General features: G+C 42.1%; 1 protein-coding gene across 3 annotated transcripts in view; it reads right to left on the bottom strand.

Annotated features, from left to right (window-relative positions):
• Positions 1–16,987, bottom strand: part of LOC118385326 (atrial natriuretic peptide receptor 2-like) — a 43,915-nt gene that overhangs the window by 10,912 nt on the left and 16,016 nt on the right. For 2 of the 3 annotated variants that reach the window (XM_052521220.1, XM_052521221.1), the window contains 8 exons: positions 12,436–12,556; positions 10,392–10,487; positions 9,298–9,375; positions 6,115–6,219; positions 5,854–5,925; positions 2,390–2,549; positions 2,112–2,267; positions 1,449–1,617 (listed from right to left, as the gene is read on the bottom strand). In XM_052521220.1, the coding sequence (XP_052377180.1) occupies positions 1,449–1,617; positions 2,112–2,267; positions 2,390–2,549; positions 5,854–5,925; positions 6,115–6,219; positions 9,298–9,375; positions 10,392–10,487; positions 12,436–12,556 (957 nt within the window). The remainder of the gene's footprint in view (positions 1–1,448; positions 1,618–2,111; positions 2,268–2,389; positions 2,550–5,853; positions 5,926–6,114; positions 6,220–9,297; positions 9,376–10,391; positions 10,488–12,435; positions 12,557–16,987) is intronic. The other variant, XM_052521222.1, reaches the window with a different exon arrangement.

The raw sequence follows: 16,987 nt of genomic DNA, 5'->3' as shown, positions 1-16,987 counted from the left end.
ACACCCACATGTAGAGGAACACGACGGTAAATCAAGACATTAACTACAGACGGTGGTAAATAGCAGTGCATCAAGGGTAATCACGTGAAGGATACACAGCTTACTCTCTTAAAGTACACGATAGACTGGCCCCGGGCCCTGAATCAAAAGGATTGTCACTGAGGACTGAGGACCCATAGGAGGGGAGAGATTTCACATTCTTTACCCAGCCGGTTATCATAGTAATCAAGGTCACTTACAGAGAAGTCAATTCAGCCATTTGTAATACACAAAGTGAGAGCCCCTTATGTGGGCTACATCAGATCGTTTACGACACTGATTACTAAAGACCCTGTTTGTTCTTGTGTCCTTCAGCCAGGGTTTCACACACCAAAAATAACACGCCATCAGCCACTACGTCAATAAATTATATTTACGTAATGAAGTGCTTCTGAGAGGTATCAATCATGTCTCTCTTACCTCAGGCCAGTGGAATTGGCCAGAAGTATCACTGAGGCTAGCGATGCAAGTGGCTATATGTTAACGTGACAGACAGACCGATCCAGAGCCCTGCTTTGAGCCACACGGCCAAGCCGCCAGTCAATATAATGAACAACAACCTGTGTTGTGATCTCCCTGTCACAACTGTCAGAATTCAAACGGAGTACGTCTAACTCGCCAAAACAAACAGCCTTTGTACTTTGTAAGAAATACAGAAGCGTTTGAATGACATGAAAACAGTTCTGCAGCAAGGGGATACATCTGATAGTGGGGGTGTTGTAGGGAATAATAATATATGCCATTTAGCAGACGCTTTCATCCAAAGCGACTTACAGTCATGTGTGCATACATTCTACGTATGGGTGGTCCCGGGAATCGAACCCACTACCCTGGCGTTACAAGCGCCATGCTCTACCAACTGAGCTACAGAAGGACCACAAAAGGAGTACGGCCCTGAAAGCTTGATGACAAAACAAACACCAGGGTCTGATTTCCTCCCACGGCTCATAAAGCACTTGGTTTTCTTGGTTGCAGAGGTCACTCCACATCTTCAAGGTTTTCTGGATTTTGATCAGCAGGTAGATCACATATTTCTCCTTCTGTGACAGGTCTGCCCAGCTCAAGGGAACACGCACCCACACAGAAACCAAAATATGCATCTGAATAATGCATGGGGTAGGCCATGAAGAACAACAAGATAAATATAAACTCCACACTTGTGGAGGATGACGACTTCCTATCGCTCTGATCTGAAATTATTTGTGTGTGATAAGCAGCACCACTTTCTTTCATCTTATTTATATTAATGCTATTCCCTTTTCTAGCATCTCTTGATAATATCAACTTCTTTCAATTATTTCCTCCATTCTCCTTTTCAAGCATCTTGATAAAAATAAATCCAAAGAAAATATGATCTACATGGAGGAGCTCGGCAGCCATTTTGGGGCATGGTGGTGATCAGTGCTCACTTGTTGAGTTTGGTGATGTAGATCTTGATATGGCTAAAGTCGGGCCGCTCGACGGGGTCCTCGGCCCAGCAGCTGTCCATCAGGACGGTCAGCTCCTCACAGTGGCAGCTGTTGTCTGTGGTGGGCCGGAAGTAAGGCTTCTGGCCGTTACGCACCTTCTGCACTATCTCTGCAGTAGTCAAGATAGGGGAGTGTTAGTGTGTGTGTGTGTGTGTGTGTGTGTGTGTGTGTGTGTGTGTGTGTGTGTGTGTGTGTGTGTGTGTGTGTGTGTGTGTGTGTGTGTGTGTGTGTGTGTGTGCGTGTGCGTGCGCACTGCAGTCTCTGGGAAATTGATCGATCCATAAAGTCCTAGGGAGAACTGAAACCAGCAGTACTGCAGCCCTTGAGCCAAGGACTGGAGTGGTCCAACCCGGAAGATGATTTTCTTTATGCATTAGGGAACATGCATGAAGGAGGAAATGGGGCAAAAAAGTGAGTCTTTTTGGTCTTAATTCATGTTAAGGGTTAGGCATTAGGGTTAGCAGAGTGGTTAAGGTTAGGTTTAAAATCAGATTTGATGACTTTGTGGCTGTGCCAGTTAGTGACCACTCTGCAGAGCTGCCTCCAGTACATGAGTCATTACAATAAATGCCAACCTGCATTTATTAGCATAATTAGTTTTACCTTTGGGGCTCAGATCCATGCCGTCCACATAGAAGGGTCCATTCCTCAGGGCTATCTCCTGTAGTATGATGCCAAAGCTGTACACGTCTCCTTTCTGGGTGCCCTGTGGAGGGTGTCTGTCGTAGATCAACAACTCAGGGGCCGTCCAGAGCTTCTCTAGAAACACAACAAACTCACATTAACCACTGAGCATCTTCTCCTTTATCCAATCCTCCATTTTGTTTTCTTCCATTGGTGAAGAGGCAAAGTGATCACCTCGGCTGACAATGTTGACCTACTTGCATAGAGTGCGTGCGAGTCGTCATTTTCACATGATGAACGGAAACTGGCCAGGCCGTAATCCGTAATTTTCAACACAAATCGACTGTCCACCACACAATTAGATGACTTGAGATTTCCATGGGAGCCGATGTAGCTGTTGTGAAGATAGTTCATTCCCTGGCGGAGCAAGCATTAAATTGACCGTTCAAAAATAAATATCCTACAGTATAGCATACATGAAAACATACACATCTGATCATGTGGAAATAATGTGTTTTGAGTTTGATCGAAATGGAAATGTGGTTAGAGCGTTGGGCTGGTAACCGGAAGGTTGCAAGTTCAAATCCCCGAGCTGACAAGGTACAAATCTGTCGTTCTGCCCCTGTACAGGTAGTTAACCCACTGTTCCTAGGCCGTCATTGAAAATAAGAATTTGTTCTTAACTGACTTGCCTAGTTAAATAAAGGTAAAAAATATATGTCTAATATTTGTAGGAGTGTATGTCAGAATGTGGCTTATAGTGCCTTTTGCTTGTTAGAAAGTCCCTGTTGTTGACAGCTTGACGGACTGTTATTTTAACAGTAATTTGGTTAATTTCCTCCATGATCCACATAAACAAAGGCCCTTTTGTTAGAGCAGGCTAAAAATAATTACTGAAAATACATGGATGATTACATTTGATTAAGCGGAAGGAATTTTGTAGCGATGTTGTCATTATTTTGCTTTCTAAGTTTTCAACCTGGACTCAGGGGTAGATGTAACAGTAAATGTAAATCTGTTTCCCTGTAGCATGAAATGTTACATTACATATGAAGTTACAATTCGTATGATATGTTACAAATTGCAATTCGTACAATATGTATAATATGTTACGAATTCCAATTTTTTTTGTGGCTTATATTAGGTAGGTGGCTAACGCTAGCTAGGTGGGTGACGTTAGCAAGGCTTGGGGTAAGAGGAGTTACGGTTAAGAGTTGGGTTAAAGGGGTAGTCCTTTCCTGCAGTCAAACGAGCTAGTGGCCTCATGGGTGGAATGTTAAATCAGTCTTTTGTGATGTACAGTACCAGTCAAAAGCTTGGATACACCTACTCATTCAAGGGTTTTTCTTTATTTTTAAAATGTTCTACATTGTATAATAATATTGAAGACATCAAAACTATAAAATAACACATATGTAATCATGTAGTAACAATAAAAAGTGTTAAAAACAAATCTAAATATCTAAAGTAGCATTCTCTCAACCAGTTTCATGAGGAATGCTTTTCCAACAGTCTCGAAGGAATTCCCACATACACGGAGCTCTTGTTGGCTACTTTTCCTTCACTCTGTGGTCCAACTCATCCCAAACCATCTCAATTGGGTTGAGGTCAAGTGATTTTGAAGGCCAGGTCATCTGATTCAGCACTACATCACTCTCCTTCTTGATCAAATAGCCCTTACACTGCCTGGAGGTTTGTTGGGTCATTGTTCTGTTGAAAAACAAATGATAGTCCCACTAAACGCAAACCAGATGGAATGGCGTATCAGTGTAGAATACTATGGTAGCCATGCTGGTTAAGTGTGCCTTGAATTCTAAATAAATCACTGACAGTGTCACCAGCAAAGCACCCCCACACCATCACACCTCCTCCTCCATGCGTCATGGTGGGCACAACACATGCGAAGATCATCTGTCCACCTACTCTCACAAAGACACAGCGGTTGGAGCCAAAAATCCAAAATTTGGCCTCATCATACCAAAAGACAGATTTACACCTGTCTAATGTCCATTGCTCGTGTTTCTTGGCCCAAGCAAGCCTCTTCTTATTATTGGTGTCCTTTAGTAGTGGTTTCTTTGCAGCAATTCAACCATGAAGACCTGATTCCTCTGAACAGTTGATGTTGAGATGCGTCTGTTACTTGAACTCTATGAATCATTTATTTGGGCTGCAATTTCTGAGTCTGGTCATTCTAATGAACTTATCCTCTACAGCAAAGGTGACTCAGGTCTTCCTTTCCTGTGGCGGTCCTCGTGAGAGCCAGTTTCATCATAGAGCATGATAGTTTTTGCGACTGCACTTGAAGAAACTTTCAAAGTTCTTGAAATTTTCCGGATTGACGAACCTTCATGTCTTAAAGTAATGATGAACTGTCATTTCTCTGTGCTTAATTTAGCTGTTCTTGCCATAACATGGACTTGGTCTTTTACCAAATTGGGCTATCTTTTGTATACCACCCCTACCTTGTCACAACACAACTGATTAGCTCAAATGCATTAAGGAAAGAAATTCCACAAATTTACTTGAAATGCATTCCAGGTGACTACCTCATGTAGTTGGTTGAGAGAATGCCAAGAGTGTGCAAAGTTGTCATCAATAAACTCAAATATAAACTATATTTTGAGTTGTTTAACGCTTGTGGTTACTACATGATTCCATGTGTTATTTAATAGTTTTGATGTATTCACTACACTTCTACAATGTAGAAAATAGTAAGAAATTAAGAAAAACCCTTGAATCAGTAGGTGTCCAAACACTTGACTGGTCCTGTATATAAAATGTAATACTGGGATGAAAATTCTAAATGTAATACATTTCAACTCTATATCTGACATGCTACAGGCGTCTTCTTTTTTTAAAGCCCATAACCATGTGTGTGAGGTGTATACTTTAGTTTCAAAGTAAATTTGTTTAAGACTACCATGAAAAAAATGTGTGGGGGAAGGGTTAGCTAACATGTTAAAAAGTTGCAAAGTAGCTAGAAAGTATTAAATAGTTGCAAAGTTACTAATTACCTAATATGCTAAGGTGGTCCGTAATGAGATTCAAGCACGCAAACTTTGGGTAGCTAGACGTTCCGTGTTATACGCCCAGCCACTGCTGGTTTTGCCTTAAGTAACCGTCTGACTTATGTAACCACACCAAACATAACATATCATACTAATTTAAGTGTCCCGGATTTAAATCTACTATGTTATTTTTAGTCTATGAGACCAGAGTGAAGTTTTTCGGTCATCATCACTAAGTGTGATGCCAATGTAAAGGGCGTCACACTGCTTGATTAGCGAGCAACACCTCCTCCTGATTCAGCTCATGACGAGGCTCGAACCCAAGACCTCTGTCTTGCTAGCTCACGTGACCGCCCTCCTGAAACGTGTTACGAGTCGGCGCCACGCAAAAAGCTTGCTATTCGCTGGTGTAAGTGGGGACACTTTAGCCTGAGAAGTAAGTTTCACACATCCACATGTGCTACATCAATACCTACTCTCTCTAATATTCATTAGACATTCTTATTGAACATTTACTTAACTAGGCAAGTCAGTTAAGAACAAATTCTTATTTACAATGATAGCCTACCCCGGCCAAACCCTCCCCTAACCCGGACGACGTTGGGCCAATTGTGCGCCGCCCTAATAAGGTACCCATGTGACCTCAAAACAACCCAACTGCAGTTACAATCATAGTACATGTATTGTTGGCTGCTGTCAAACAGGACACATACCTTGACTATGTCGTTGATGAGTGAATAGCGGAACATCCAGTCCAGATTGATGCTCTCATTCTCCAAAATGTCCTGGAAGTAAGAAGTACAATTTTCAGCTGACATCGCTAATCCTGACATCGCTCTAATTCATCTGACATCTCCCTGTTTCACATAACGTATCCATCATTTGAATGAATAATAAATGAATGAATAATAAAATTAGCAAGACCACACCGAATGGTCATTTCAATATGAAACGGAATGATTGTGAGATCTTACCTGAAGACTACCTCTGGGACAATATTCAGTCACGATGCAGTTGTTGGGAGGGTCAATGCAGGCACCGATGAATCTGGTTAAATGATTGAACTGCACATCTCTCATCTGTAAACAAACAAATTGACATTCAAATCTCTCTCTCTCACTCACTCACTCACTCACTCACTCACTCACTCACTCACTCACTCTCATATATATATATATAGATATGGATTTTCCTTTCTAGAAAAGCAACCCAAAAAAAACCACCTCATCAGAATAGTCCATTTACAGCGTGCAGGTTTTGGTACAGTGTCTTTTCTACACGTTGAGTATAGCATTCCCTCATTGGCCATCCAGTTGACACGTGCATGTGAATAACTTGGGCCGGGAGGTTATGAATGAGGCAGTGTTGTGGGAACTTACAGCATGTGAAAAAATGCAGAGGTGTTGAAAGGAGGTACTGGCTCTAATATGAGTGCATAGCAGTCAAACGTGTAAAAGGCACTACATGGAAAATTATCATTAATTCCATGTCCTCTTTTTACAACCTGGGATCTCATCCAAAAATGAATCATGTCAAATAAAAGCATACAAAACAAAATCCTATAAATGATGTTCGGGCTTGTCACATAGGAAAGCGTTGCGTGCTCTGTATTTAAAAGTTCTATATGATGTGTATGTATAAACAACAGAGCGAAATTGAATCCAGTCCACATATCCTATCTGTTTCAATACATCCATGCCCTGGCAGGGAGGATGTACATAATATCTCTGAGCAGTGTGAAACTTCCAAAAACAGTGAGAATAACCTGTACAGTGTGTTTTGGTTTGGGGCCGATTCACTAACAGAGGTGAGTGACAGCTGCTGAAACACCAAAACCAGGGAGTCAGTTGCTCCTGTTTCACAGCTCAGGAGAAGTTAGCATACCCTTTGGCCTATATAATTTCCCCTGCGGAACACTAGCAAAGGGAGGATAGGAGAGAAGAGGGGGAGGATAGCCTCAAAGACAAACGGTTAAGTTTCCATTGGCAGGCCCCTCTCTCCCTCATCTGGTCGGCTCTTTCATGAGCGGGGAACTGACAGCCGATCAGGTCCCTGGGGCGTCTGATGAGCAGCCAGCTCAGACTGGTGTCTCTCCTGAGTGCGCCGCCCACCCGCCATCGCTGAGTAGAGGCATCCAGGGCCTTCCCATCCACTGGGCCACAGTTCAGAGCGAGAGAGCGAGGGGGTGGGGGCTCGGCTGCCCAGAGCCTTATCCATGGCACAGATGATAACTCAATTAATACAGACCCAGAGATCCGATAATAGCACTGACTAACATCTGGCCTTTCATTAACCTCAAACTAATATGTTTCAGCAGTGTTTTGTCGTTCCCACATCGTGTTTCAAGTCGGACGTATTCTTTTTCCCCACATTTCTCTGTCACTGTCTCATAAAAAGTAATTCCCAAAATGGAGACAATTTTCTTCATCCACAGCTGTTGCAGCTGATGTTGGAGGACGTTTGAGGATCTGAGTCTTTAACAGCAGCAGCACAGGTTCGTTCAGTAATAAGACGTCTCCTGTAGCGGCGTGAAAGAGGCCCTCCTTCGAACAACTTGGTAATGATTCAGCACACACCCCCCAATGCCCCCCACTGGTTTTACCACCTCAGTGGGAGAGCCTCATTCTAATACCGCTGCTGCAGAGGGGTCATAAACAGAGGCATGCTCGCCTAAAACAACATGAGGCAGGGCCCCGGTAAAGGGACATTCAACTCTAGTCCAGGAGGGTCAGACTGTTTACTAGTTTAGACTCAAGTCCTTTCATCGGTGACTGGTTCAAACCTGGGGAAATCAGGTGAGTGGTCTCTATTGTTTAGTTTAGTTTGTTTAGTTTATTTTATTTTTACAGGGACAGTGCACATTAATCAACGTTTCAGTAAAAGTGCCGGTTTTAGCCAGCCGGCTAATTTTCAACCGCAGTCCCTGGGCAGGTTATTAAAAACAATTACAATATAGACAATAGCACCATAGACATAGCAACATAGCAACATAGGACAAGCAAGACATAGCATACAGACAGAGCAACATAGAACAAAAAGCAGCAAGACAAAATTCATAAAAGCAACAAAGTGTTTCCACACCTCACAAGCTACAGACAACATGGAAAGCGGCAACACACAGCTAGGGACCATGTTCACAAATCTGATTGACCTTTAGCCATGTCTTCAAGCATTTTGTGAAAGTGTGATATGTGGTGCAGTTATGTGTGTCTGATGGCAGTGTATTCCAGACATGGGAAGCTCTCACAGAGAATGCAGATTTACTAAAGGTGCTTTTCCTTAGGGGAACTATACAGTCACCTCTCATGGCAGACCTTGTGGATCTGCTGCCATATGTCTGGGTTTTCTGTTTAACAAAAATATTGAGTGGAGGGGAGCCAGGCCATTAAGGATCTTGAATACAAGACATGCGTCGGTGTATTGCACAAGATTTTCCCAACTCAAGAGCTCATGTTTTCTAAGGATGTGACAATGATGATGGCTATTGGGCTTCCTATCAAGCACTTTGAGAGCCTGTTTGTAGACAGACTGAATAGGTTTTAATGTTGTACAGCAAGCTTGGGCCCAACTAGTCAAGCAGTATGTTAAGTGGGGAGTATCATAGATTTGAAGTACAGTTTTGCTACCTCTGTAGTCAAACAATTTCGTATAAATCGGAAATTAGCTAGATTGAATTTAGTTATTTGAATTACCTTTTTCACATGTTTTTTAAAAGAGAGGTTGGAATCAAGTATGATGCCAAGGTACTTAAAATCGGATACCACCTGGAGCTTCTCCCCTGAAACATAGACATCTGGCTCAGTAGCATCTGTTGCCCTCTTTGTGAAGAACATGCAAACAGTTTTTTTCACATTGAGATGCAAACACGAGTCACTGAGCCACTTTGTAACCTGGACCATTACAGTAGTGAGTTCTTGTGCAGCTTGTTGTTTGCTCTTTGCATGCACATATATCACTATAGCAGCCAATAACACTAAATCATCAATGACGTATAAGAGGGGAAAGACCACTCGCTGGACTAATCTTAACAAACGCTTCAGGAATGGATACCCCTCTGCAGTGAGGCAGTAAGGAGTTAAACAACCCACCAGACTTTATGACAATAACTTTAACAGCAGACATACACAGTAAAACATTGGGTACTGGTCTGGACTTACATGTTTGAGCTCGAACAGCACTTGTCTGGTCAGCTCGATCCTCTTCTTGTTCACATGTTTGATGGCCACCAGGTTGCCCTGTGTCAAAGAGATAAAGAGATGGAGATTAAAAACCTTCTACTGCAGGTTGAGCGACAGACTGCTGTGTAGTGTACTGGGACTATAGAGACATGTTCTTTAGTAGGGTTTCCCAAACTCAGTCCTGGGTCACCCCCTTGGGTGCACGTTTTAGTTTTTGCCCTAGCACTACACAGCTCATTCAAAGAATCAACTCATCATCAAGCTTTGATTATTTGAATCAGCTGTGTAATGGGCAAAAACAAAATGGCACCCCTGCGAGGCCCCAGGACCGAGTTTGGGAAACCCTGGCCTATAGTATTATTTTTCTATGACTGTGACAATTCAATAGGAGAGGCCTAAATGTGACCATCTATGGGATCTGTGTGACGGACAGGCATTCATTCATTGGGAAGAATGAAAATGACAAATATAATGCTAATGGGGACATATCTACGCATATTTTTCACAGAATTCTTGAAAGGTAAAGGGAAAAACACACGGGACTATAGTGTAGATATAATAGTGTATGGTATATATGCCAGCTATATTTAACATCTGTTCTATGCTACCGAGATGGAGAGTTATATCTGTCACTTTGATATGTAAAGATAAGTCAATCTACAGAGAAAGTACCATCAAATCCAAGGTGTGAATTCTAACTAGAAAAAGTGAGAAAAATACACAAACTTTGGATACTTGATCATAGGGATATAATCCTATATGGTTGAATAGAAGAACAAACTAAATTGTTACATGTAGCCAACAGCCACGTATCAACATTCAAGGCCTGACATTGCTATTATATTCCTCCACCCTCTCAATAGACTTGTTAAACAGAAACAACAACAACAAGTTGCTAGCGGTGTCCAGACTGCGAGGTGGGATGTGAACCACACTCTGTGTCTCACCAGCCATCTGAGCTGAGCTCTGCGGAGCTCGCCCACTCTCGTATCCATCTCCTCTGTGAGCATGCACATGTGTGGGTGTGAAGGAGTGAGCAGGAGTTGAAAATATCAGAACTCAGAAAGCCTTACCTTAAAATAGCCTGTTTTAGCAAATAGCTGATATTTTCCATGGGCAGTTATCAAGGAGCCGTAGCTGGAGCCTCTCTGGAAGGAGTAACAAGTATCCTTTCTCAGATAAGATACAGTCAGAGAAATGTTCAGGTACACTACAATTAGGTTCAGTTTGGTTATTATTAAATGTACAAATATACAATGCAACGATACAATGTTCACTGATACAATTGAGTTATTTTCAGAGATTTAACATTTTATTCATATCTCAAAACATTTTTGAAAAAGGCTCAGTGTATATTTGCCAGGTAAATGAAGAATTGGCATGTTTTCATATGCCAAACAGAATTCTGGGGAGATGTACGTGTAGGAATGAGCGTGCACAGGGTGAATGAAAAGGGAGTGAGGGAATATATTAAGTGTCAGCATGCACCACATATTAGTAAATAATGCAAATATTGGCAACACATGGCATACTGGAAAAATACATTTGTTTTGTAAATCAACATGTTTTCCACAGTTTTATCCCAGGAATTGGACTGTAAAACTTGTAATGAAGAAAGTGTGTGCATGAATTCCTGTACATGTGTACTGTAAGTGTGTAATTATTGGCACCCTTGATAAAGACAAGCAAAAAAAAAGACTAAAATAATACAAATACTGAGCTATATTGTATGCAAAAAAAAATATATAATTGCTCAGAGAAACAGATTTTGTTTAACAAATAATAAAAATATTATTAAAAAAATTAGTAGCACCCCTGTTTGCAATACTCTCACTCTCCCCTTGTGAGGATAATGACACTGAGCCTTTTTCAAACAAATTGTATGAGATTGGAGAACACATTGGGAGGGATCTTAGACCATTCCTCCACAGAGTCTTCAGATCCTTGATATTACTCTACTCTGCTCTTATGAACGGCCCTCTTCACTTCAAACTACAGGGTTTCAATGTCGTTCATGTCCAGAGACTGAGACGACCATGGCAAAATGTTGATTTATGGCCAATTAACCATTTCTTTGTGGATTATGATTAGTGCTTGGGGTTGCTGTCTTGCTAGAAGATCCACTTGCAGCCAAGTGTCAGCCTCCTGGCAGAGGCAACCAGGTTTTGTCTAAAATGTCCTGGTACTTGGTAAAGTTCATGATACAAGGGCCCCAGGACCAGTGGAAGAAAAAAACATAAAAAAAGATCCACAACCACATTTTTTCTGCATATGCTTCTGTTTTTCAACGCCAAACCCACCACTGGCGTGTGTGGCCAAAGAGCTCTATTTTCATGTCACCTGACCAAAGCACCGGTTCCAATCCAATGTGCCAATGCAGTTGATCAAACTCCAGGTGGTGCTATGGTCAGATAACATGAAAATAGAACAGGGGTGCCAATCATTTTGTCGACAAGCTATTACTTTGTTAAACAAAATCTCTTTCTCGAAGCAACTGTTGTAATATAAAAAACAACAACATATGAATTGTATGTATGTATGGGCCAGACTTGGGGATATTGTAACAATCATTTAATATGAGCCTGCCATTGCAAACCCTGCAACCTTCAATAAACCACTGGGAAGACTTTCAAGAATGTGTAAACTAACAAATGATTTGGACCTTCTTTCACTCCTTCTCTGTCTTTCTCTGTTTCTCTCTCGGTGTAAAACATGTTCTGTATGTAGACACTGACATGTTAACACATGTTAATGCCATGTTTGCTATTTTGTTTGCTACTAAACAATTAATGACATCAATAATTAGTACCCAGAGACAGATATCTATCCTCTGTGATACTTTAGGTCTATAGAGAGGATGAGCCTTCCATTTCACTGACTAAAATGGAATTGTAATCTGCCAGAGAAACAAGAACGTCTTAATCTCTGACGCAGTGCCAGGACTACGGTATTGATACATTGAAATTCAATATTAAGATCAAATTGTGAAGAAATCTTTTAGGCAACCAGCATGTCATAATAAGAGATTGCTCTGAATGACTAATATACAACATACTACAGACCATTCATTGGTTTGAACTCTTGAGTCTTGACAGGATATTTCAGAGACAAACGTACCTGTGAGAGTGTCAGACGGCTGCCTGCTTTTTTGGGGTATTTGTTGGGGCTCTCAAACTGCAGGTCCTCCCACTTTATCCTCCACAGCATTCCAGCCAACTCCTTCTCCAGCTTCAGCTTCCTTCAACAGGAACAGCAGGAGGACACATTAATAAAGGGGTTTACAAACAAAGGCACAGAACTGAACGCTCACATGTGGATGCAGTATGCATGGAATGGTTGTTATCAGATTGGTGAAACAGAAATGACAGAATCATTACCGAGCAATGTATTTGTGATTTTTCAACGGAATTGAAACTTGCCATTTCAAATGAGATATTCATCTTTTTGGCAGTGATATTTTCTCAGACACTATCTGTTAAATGCAGTTGTTGAATGATTTGGGTTCAGTAGTCTAACACTGTCAGAGGGTATAGTTTGAATTGTAAAACAGCTCTACTAAACAAATGATCAAATATAAGTTGTGGTATAGTGAATAATAAGTCTGTAATAATGTAATGCTACAATGCTTCCTCCGTGATGTTGATCGAACGGCAAGTTACTGTAACTGCAAGTTAACAGGCCAACAGAACATACTGGGTGACCAAAAATAGCCCACTTAAATATTTATTGACATTTTAATTTTCAGGTCACTGATTTCAGGACGTTTTTTCTGGTGTTATTTTTAAAACACCAGTATAACTGGCAGTCACTCCGAGACTTGGGAAAAAAATATCCAAGTGAATCAACACATCTGGTGCAGATCTCTCAGGACCTGGTGTTTCTCAGCATTCACCGATTTGCTGCAAAAAGTCCATGTTTTTAAAATTAAACTATTTTCCTCAAGCATAGCTCAAATGTTGAGAAAGTGAGCATTTTGCGGGGGAAATCCTTATTAGTTTGACACATTGAAAAGAGCAGAGCCCACACATTCCAGGCCAATCTAAAAGGTGTAAAACACTTCCAGATGGTGGCAGTGGATTATTGCAGCGTTTGCATATTGGTGGATTTTATGCTTCTACTGAGCCACCCGAGTTGGCCCCAAAAGATACTATTATTTGTTTCTTTTAGAGCACATTTTCAAGTCAAACAGTCCAAAAACCTTTTGCTGGGTCCTAACATTGAAAACCTCCATGGCCCTGCATTCCAGACAGTTTAGAGTATTAAAAAAAGGCACTGGGCATTCAAGTGACTCCTTGACTAAGCAGGAAACTGTTTTAAATTCTGTTTTTAATAGGGTTTAAATTCAGAAACTTCAAAAACAGACGTAAGTTGTACCAAACAATAAGAACCACAAGATAAGTTGGTGTCTGATCAGCTACAATTAGTAAAAACAAAAACCAGATACACAAATCAACAAACAATCAATTTTGTAACGTTATTTGTTCCATGCCGGTGGGTATATAAGCTCTCTGGACTGTGCCTGTATGGAAGAATGGAAATTTCACATCATTGCAGGGGAGCAGCGCAACCTTTCAGGGCAGGAAACACCATTAAACCAATTATCTCTTCCCAAAAAGTATTTTTCTATTTAAAGGCCTTCGTTTGCAGGCCTCTGGCAGCCGCAGCACCAGAGTGTGGGGCTCCACACTAGCTCTATTGTTTCATAAATCCCATATGTGAATACCTTTGCTGGACCAACTCTCCATTAAACTACATAGCCTAGTAGGTTCTGCTCAACTTCCCCCTCACACTGCACACACATTTAAACCCTAGTCAGACGTCATTAGCAAGCTAAGCCGACCCTCCTTTGAATGGAGCACGATACACATGGAAGAAAATCACACAACAAATGGTGATGTCCGTGAGAAAATGTGTGTTCACATTTGGTATAAGAGAACCCCATATATGACCAAACCATGGAGTTTCATTTAAAGCTAATGGCCCACAAATATGTCTATATGCACTTGTTTCTGTTTCACTTTTCAGTCTCAAAGACATTATTTTTTTTACCCCCTTTTCTCCCCAATTTCGTGGTATCCAATTGTTAGTAGTTACTATCTTGTCTCATCGCTACAACTCCCGTACGGGCTCGGGAGAGACGAAGGTCGAAAGCCATTTGTCCTCCGAAACACAACCCAACCAAACCGCACTGCTTCTTAACACAGAGCACATCCAACCCGGAAGCCAGCCGCACCAATGTGTCGGAGGAAACACTGTGTACCTGGCGACCTGGTTTAGCGTGCACTGCGCCCGGCCCGCCACAGGAGTCGCTGGTGCGCGATGAGACAAGGATATCCCTACCGGCCAAACCCTCTCTAACCCGGACGAGACTAGGCCAATTGTGCGTCGCCCCACGGACCTCCCGATCGTGGCCGGCTGCGACAGAGCCTGGGCGCGAACGCAGAGTACAATTCCTGTGGGTCAGAAGTTACACTAAGTTGACTGTGCCTTTAAACTGCTTGGAAAATTCCAGAACATTATGTAATGGCTTTAGAAGCTTCTGATAGGGTAATTGACATAATTTGAGTTAATTGGAGGTCTACCTGTGGATGTATTTCAAGGCCTACCTTCAAACTCACTGCCTCTTTGCTTGACATCATGGGAAAATCAAAAGAAATCAGCCAAGTCCTCAGAAAAAAATTGTAGACCTCCACAAGTTTGGTTCATCCATTGGAGAAATTTCCAAACGCCTGAAGGTACCACGTTCATCTGTACAAACAATAGTACGCAAGTATAAACACCATGGGACCACGCAGCCACCATACCGCTCAGGAAGAGGACACCTTCTGTCTCCTAGAGATGAATGTACTTTGGTGCGAAAAGTGCAAATCAATCCAGCAACAGCAGAACAACAGCAATGGATCTTGTGAAGATGCTGGAGGAAACAGGTACATAAGTATCTATATCCACAGTAAAACGAGTCCTATATCGACATAACCTGAGAGGTCACTCAGCAAGGAAGAAGAAACTGCTCCAAAACCGCCATAAAAAAGCCAGACTACGGTTTGCAACTGCACATGGGGACAAAGATCATACATTTGAAGAAATGTCCTCTGGTCTGATGAAACAAATAGAACCTTTTGGACATAAGGACCATTGTTACATTTGGAGGGAGGGGGAGGCTTGCAAGCTGAAGAACCGTGAAGCACGGGTGTGGCAGCATCATGTTGTGGTGGTGCTTTGCTGCAGGAGGGACTGGTGCACATCACAAAATAGAGGGCATCATGAGGATGGAAAATTATGTGGATATATTGAAGCAACATCTCAAGACATCGGTCAGGAGGTTAAAGCTTGGTCGCAAATGGGTCTTCCAAATGGACAATGACCCCAAGCATACTTCCAAAGTTGTGGCAAAATGGCTTAAGGACAACAAAGTCAAAGTAATGGAGTGGCCATCACAAAGCCCTGACCTCAAACCTATAGAAAATTGGTGGGCAAGACTGAAAAACACTGAAGAACGCCGCAGCCCGTCTGGTGTTCAACCTTCCCAAGTTCTCTCACGTCACCCCGCTCCTCCGCTCTCTCCACTGGCTTCCAGTTGAAGCTCGCATCCGCTACAAGACCATGGTGCTTGCCTACGGAGCTGTGAGGGGAACGGCACCTCAGTACCTCCAGGCTCTGATCAGGCCCTACACCCAAACAAGGGCACTGCGTTCATCCACCTCTGGCCTGCTCGCCTCCCTACCACTGAGGAAGTACAGTTCCCGCTCAGCCCAGTCAAAACTGTTCGCTGCTCTGGCTCCCCAATGGTGGAACACACTCCCTCACGACGCCAGGACAGCGGAGTCGATCACCACCTTCCGGAGACACCTGAAACCCCACCTCTTTAAGGAATACCTAGGATAGGATAAAGTAATCCTTCTCACCCCCCCCCCCCTTAAAAGATTTAGATGCACTATTGTAAAGTGGCTGTTCCACTGGATGTCATAAGGTGAATGCACCAATTTGTAAGTCGCTCTGGATAAGAGCGTCTGCTAAATGACTTAAATGTAAAATGTAAATGTAAAAAGCGTATGCAAGCAAAGAGGCCTACAAACCTGACTCAGTTTCACCAGCTCTGTCAGGAGGAATGGGCCAAAATTCACCCAATTTACTGTGTGAAGCTTGTGGAAGGTTACCCAAAATGTTTGACCCAAGTTAAACAATGTTAAGGCAATGCTACCAAATACTAATTGTGTGTATGTAAACTTCTGACCCACTGGGAGTGTGATGAAAGAAATAAAACCTGAAATAAATAATTCTCTCTACTCTTATTCTGACATTTCATATTCTTAAAATAAAGTGATGATCCTAACTGAACTAAGACAGGAAATTGTTTACGAGGATTAAATGTCAAGAACTGTGAAAAACTGAGTTTAAATGTATTTGGCTAAGGTGTACGTAAACTTCCGAATTCAACTGTACATAAGTATTCCCACCCCTGAGTCAATACTTTGTAGAAGCACCTTTGGCAGCAATATCAGCATTGGCCTCATGGTGAAATCCCTGAGCAGTCTCCTTTCTCTCCGGCAACTGAGTTAGGAAGGACGCCTGTATCTTTGTAGTGACTGGGTGTATTGACACACCATCCAAAGTGTAATTAATAACTTCACAATGCTCAAAGGTATAGTCAATGTCAGATGTTTATACC

Source organism: Oncorhynchus keta, chromosome 6 (assembly GCF_023373465.1).
Source record: "Oncorhynchus keta strain PuntledgeMale-10-30-2019 chromosome 6, Oket_V2, whole genome shotgun sequence".
Classification (NCBI taxonomy): Eukaryota; Metazoa; Chordata; class Actinopteri; order Salmoniformes; family Salmonidae; genus Oncorhynchus; species Oncorhynchus keta.
This window is presented reverse-complemented; position numbering and strand designations above follow the sequence as displayed.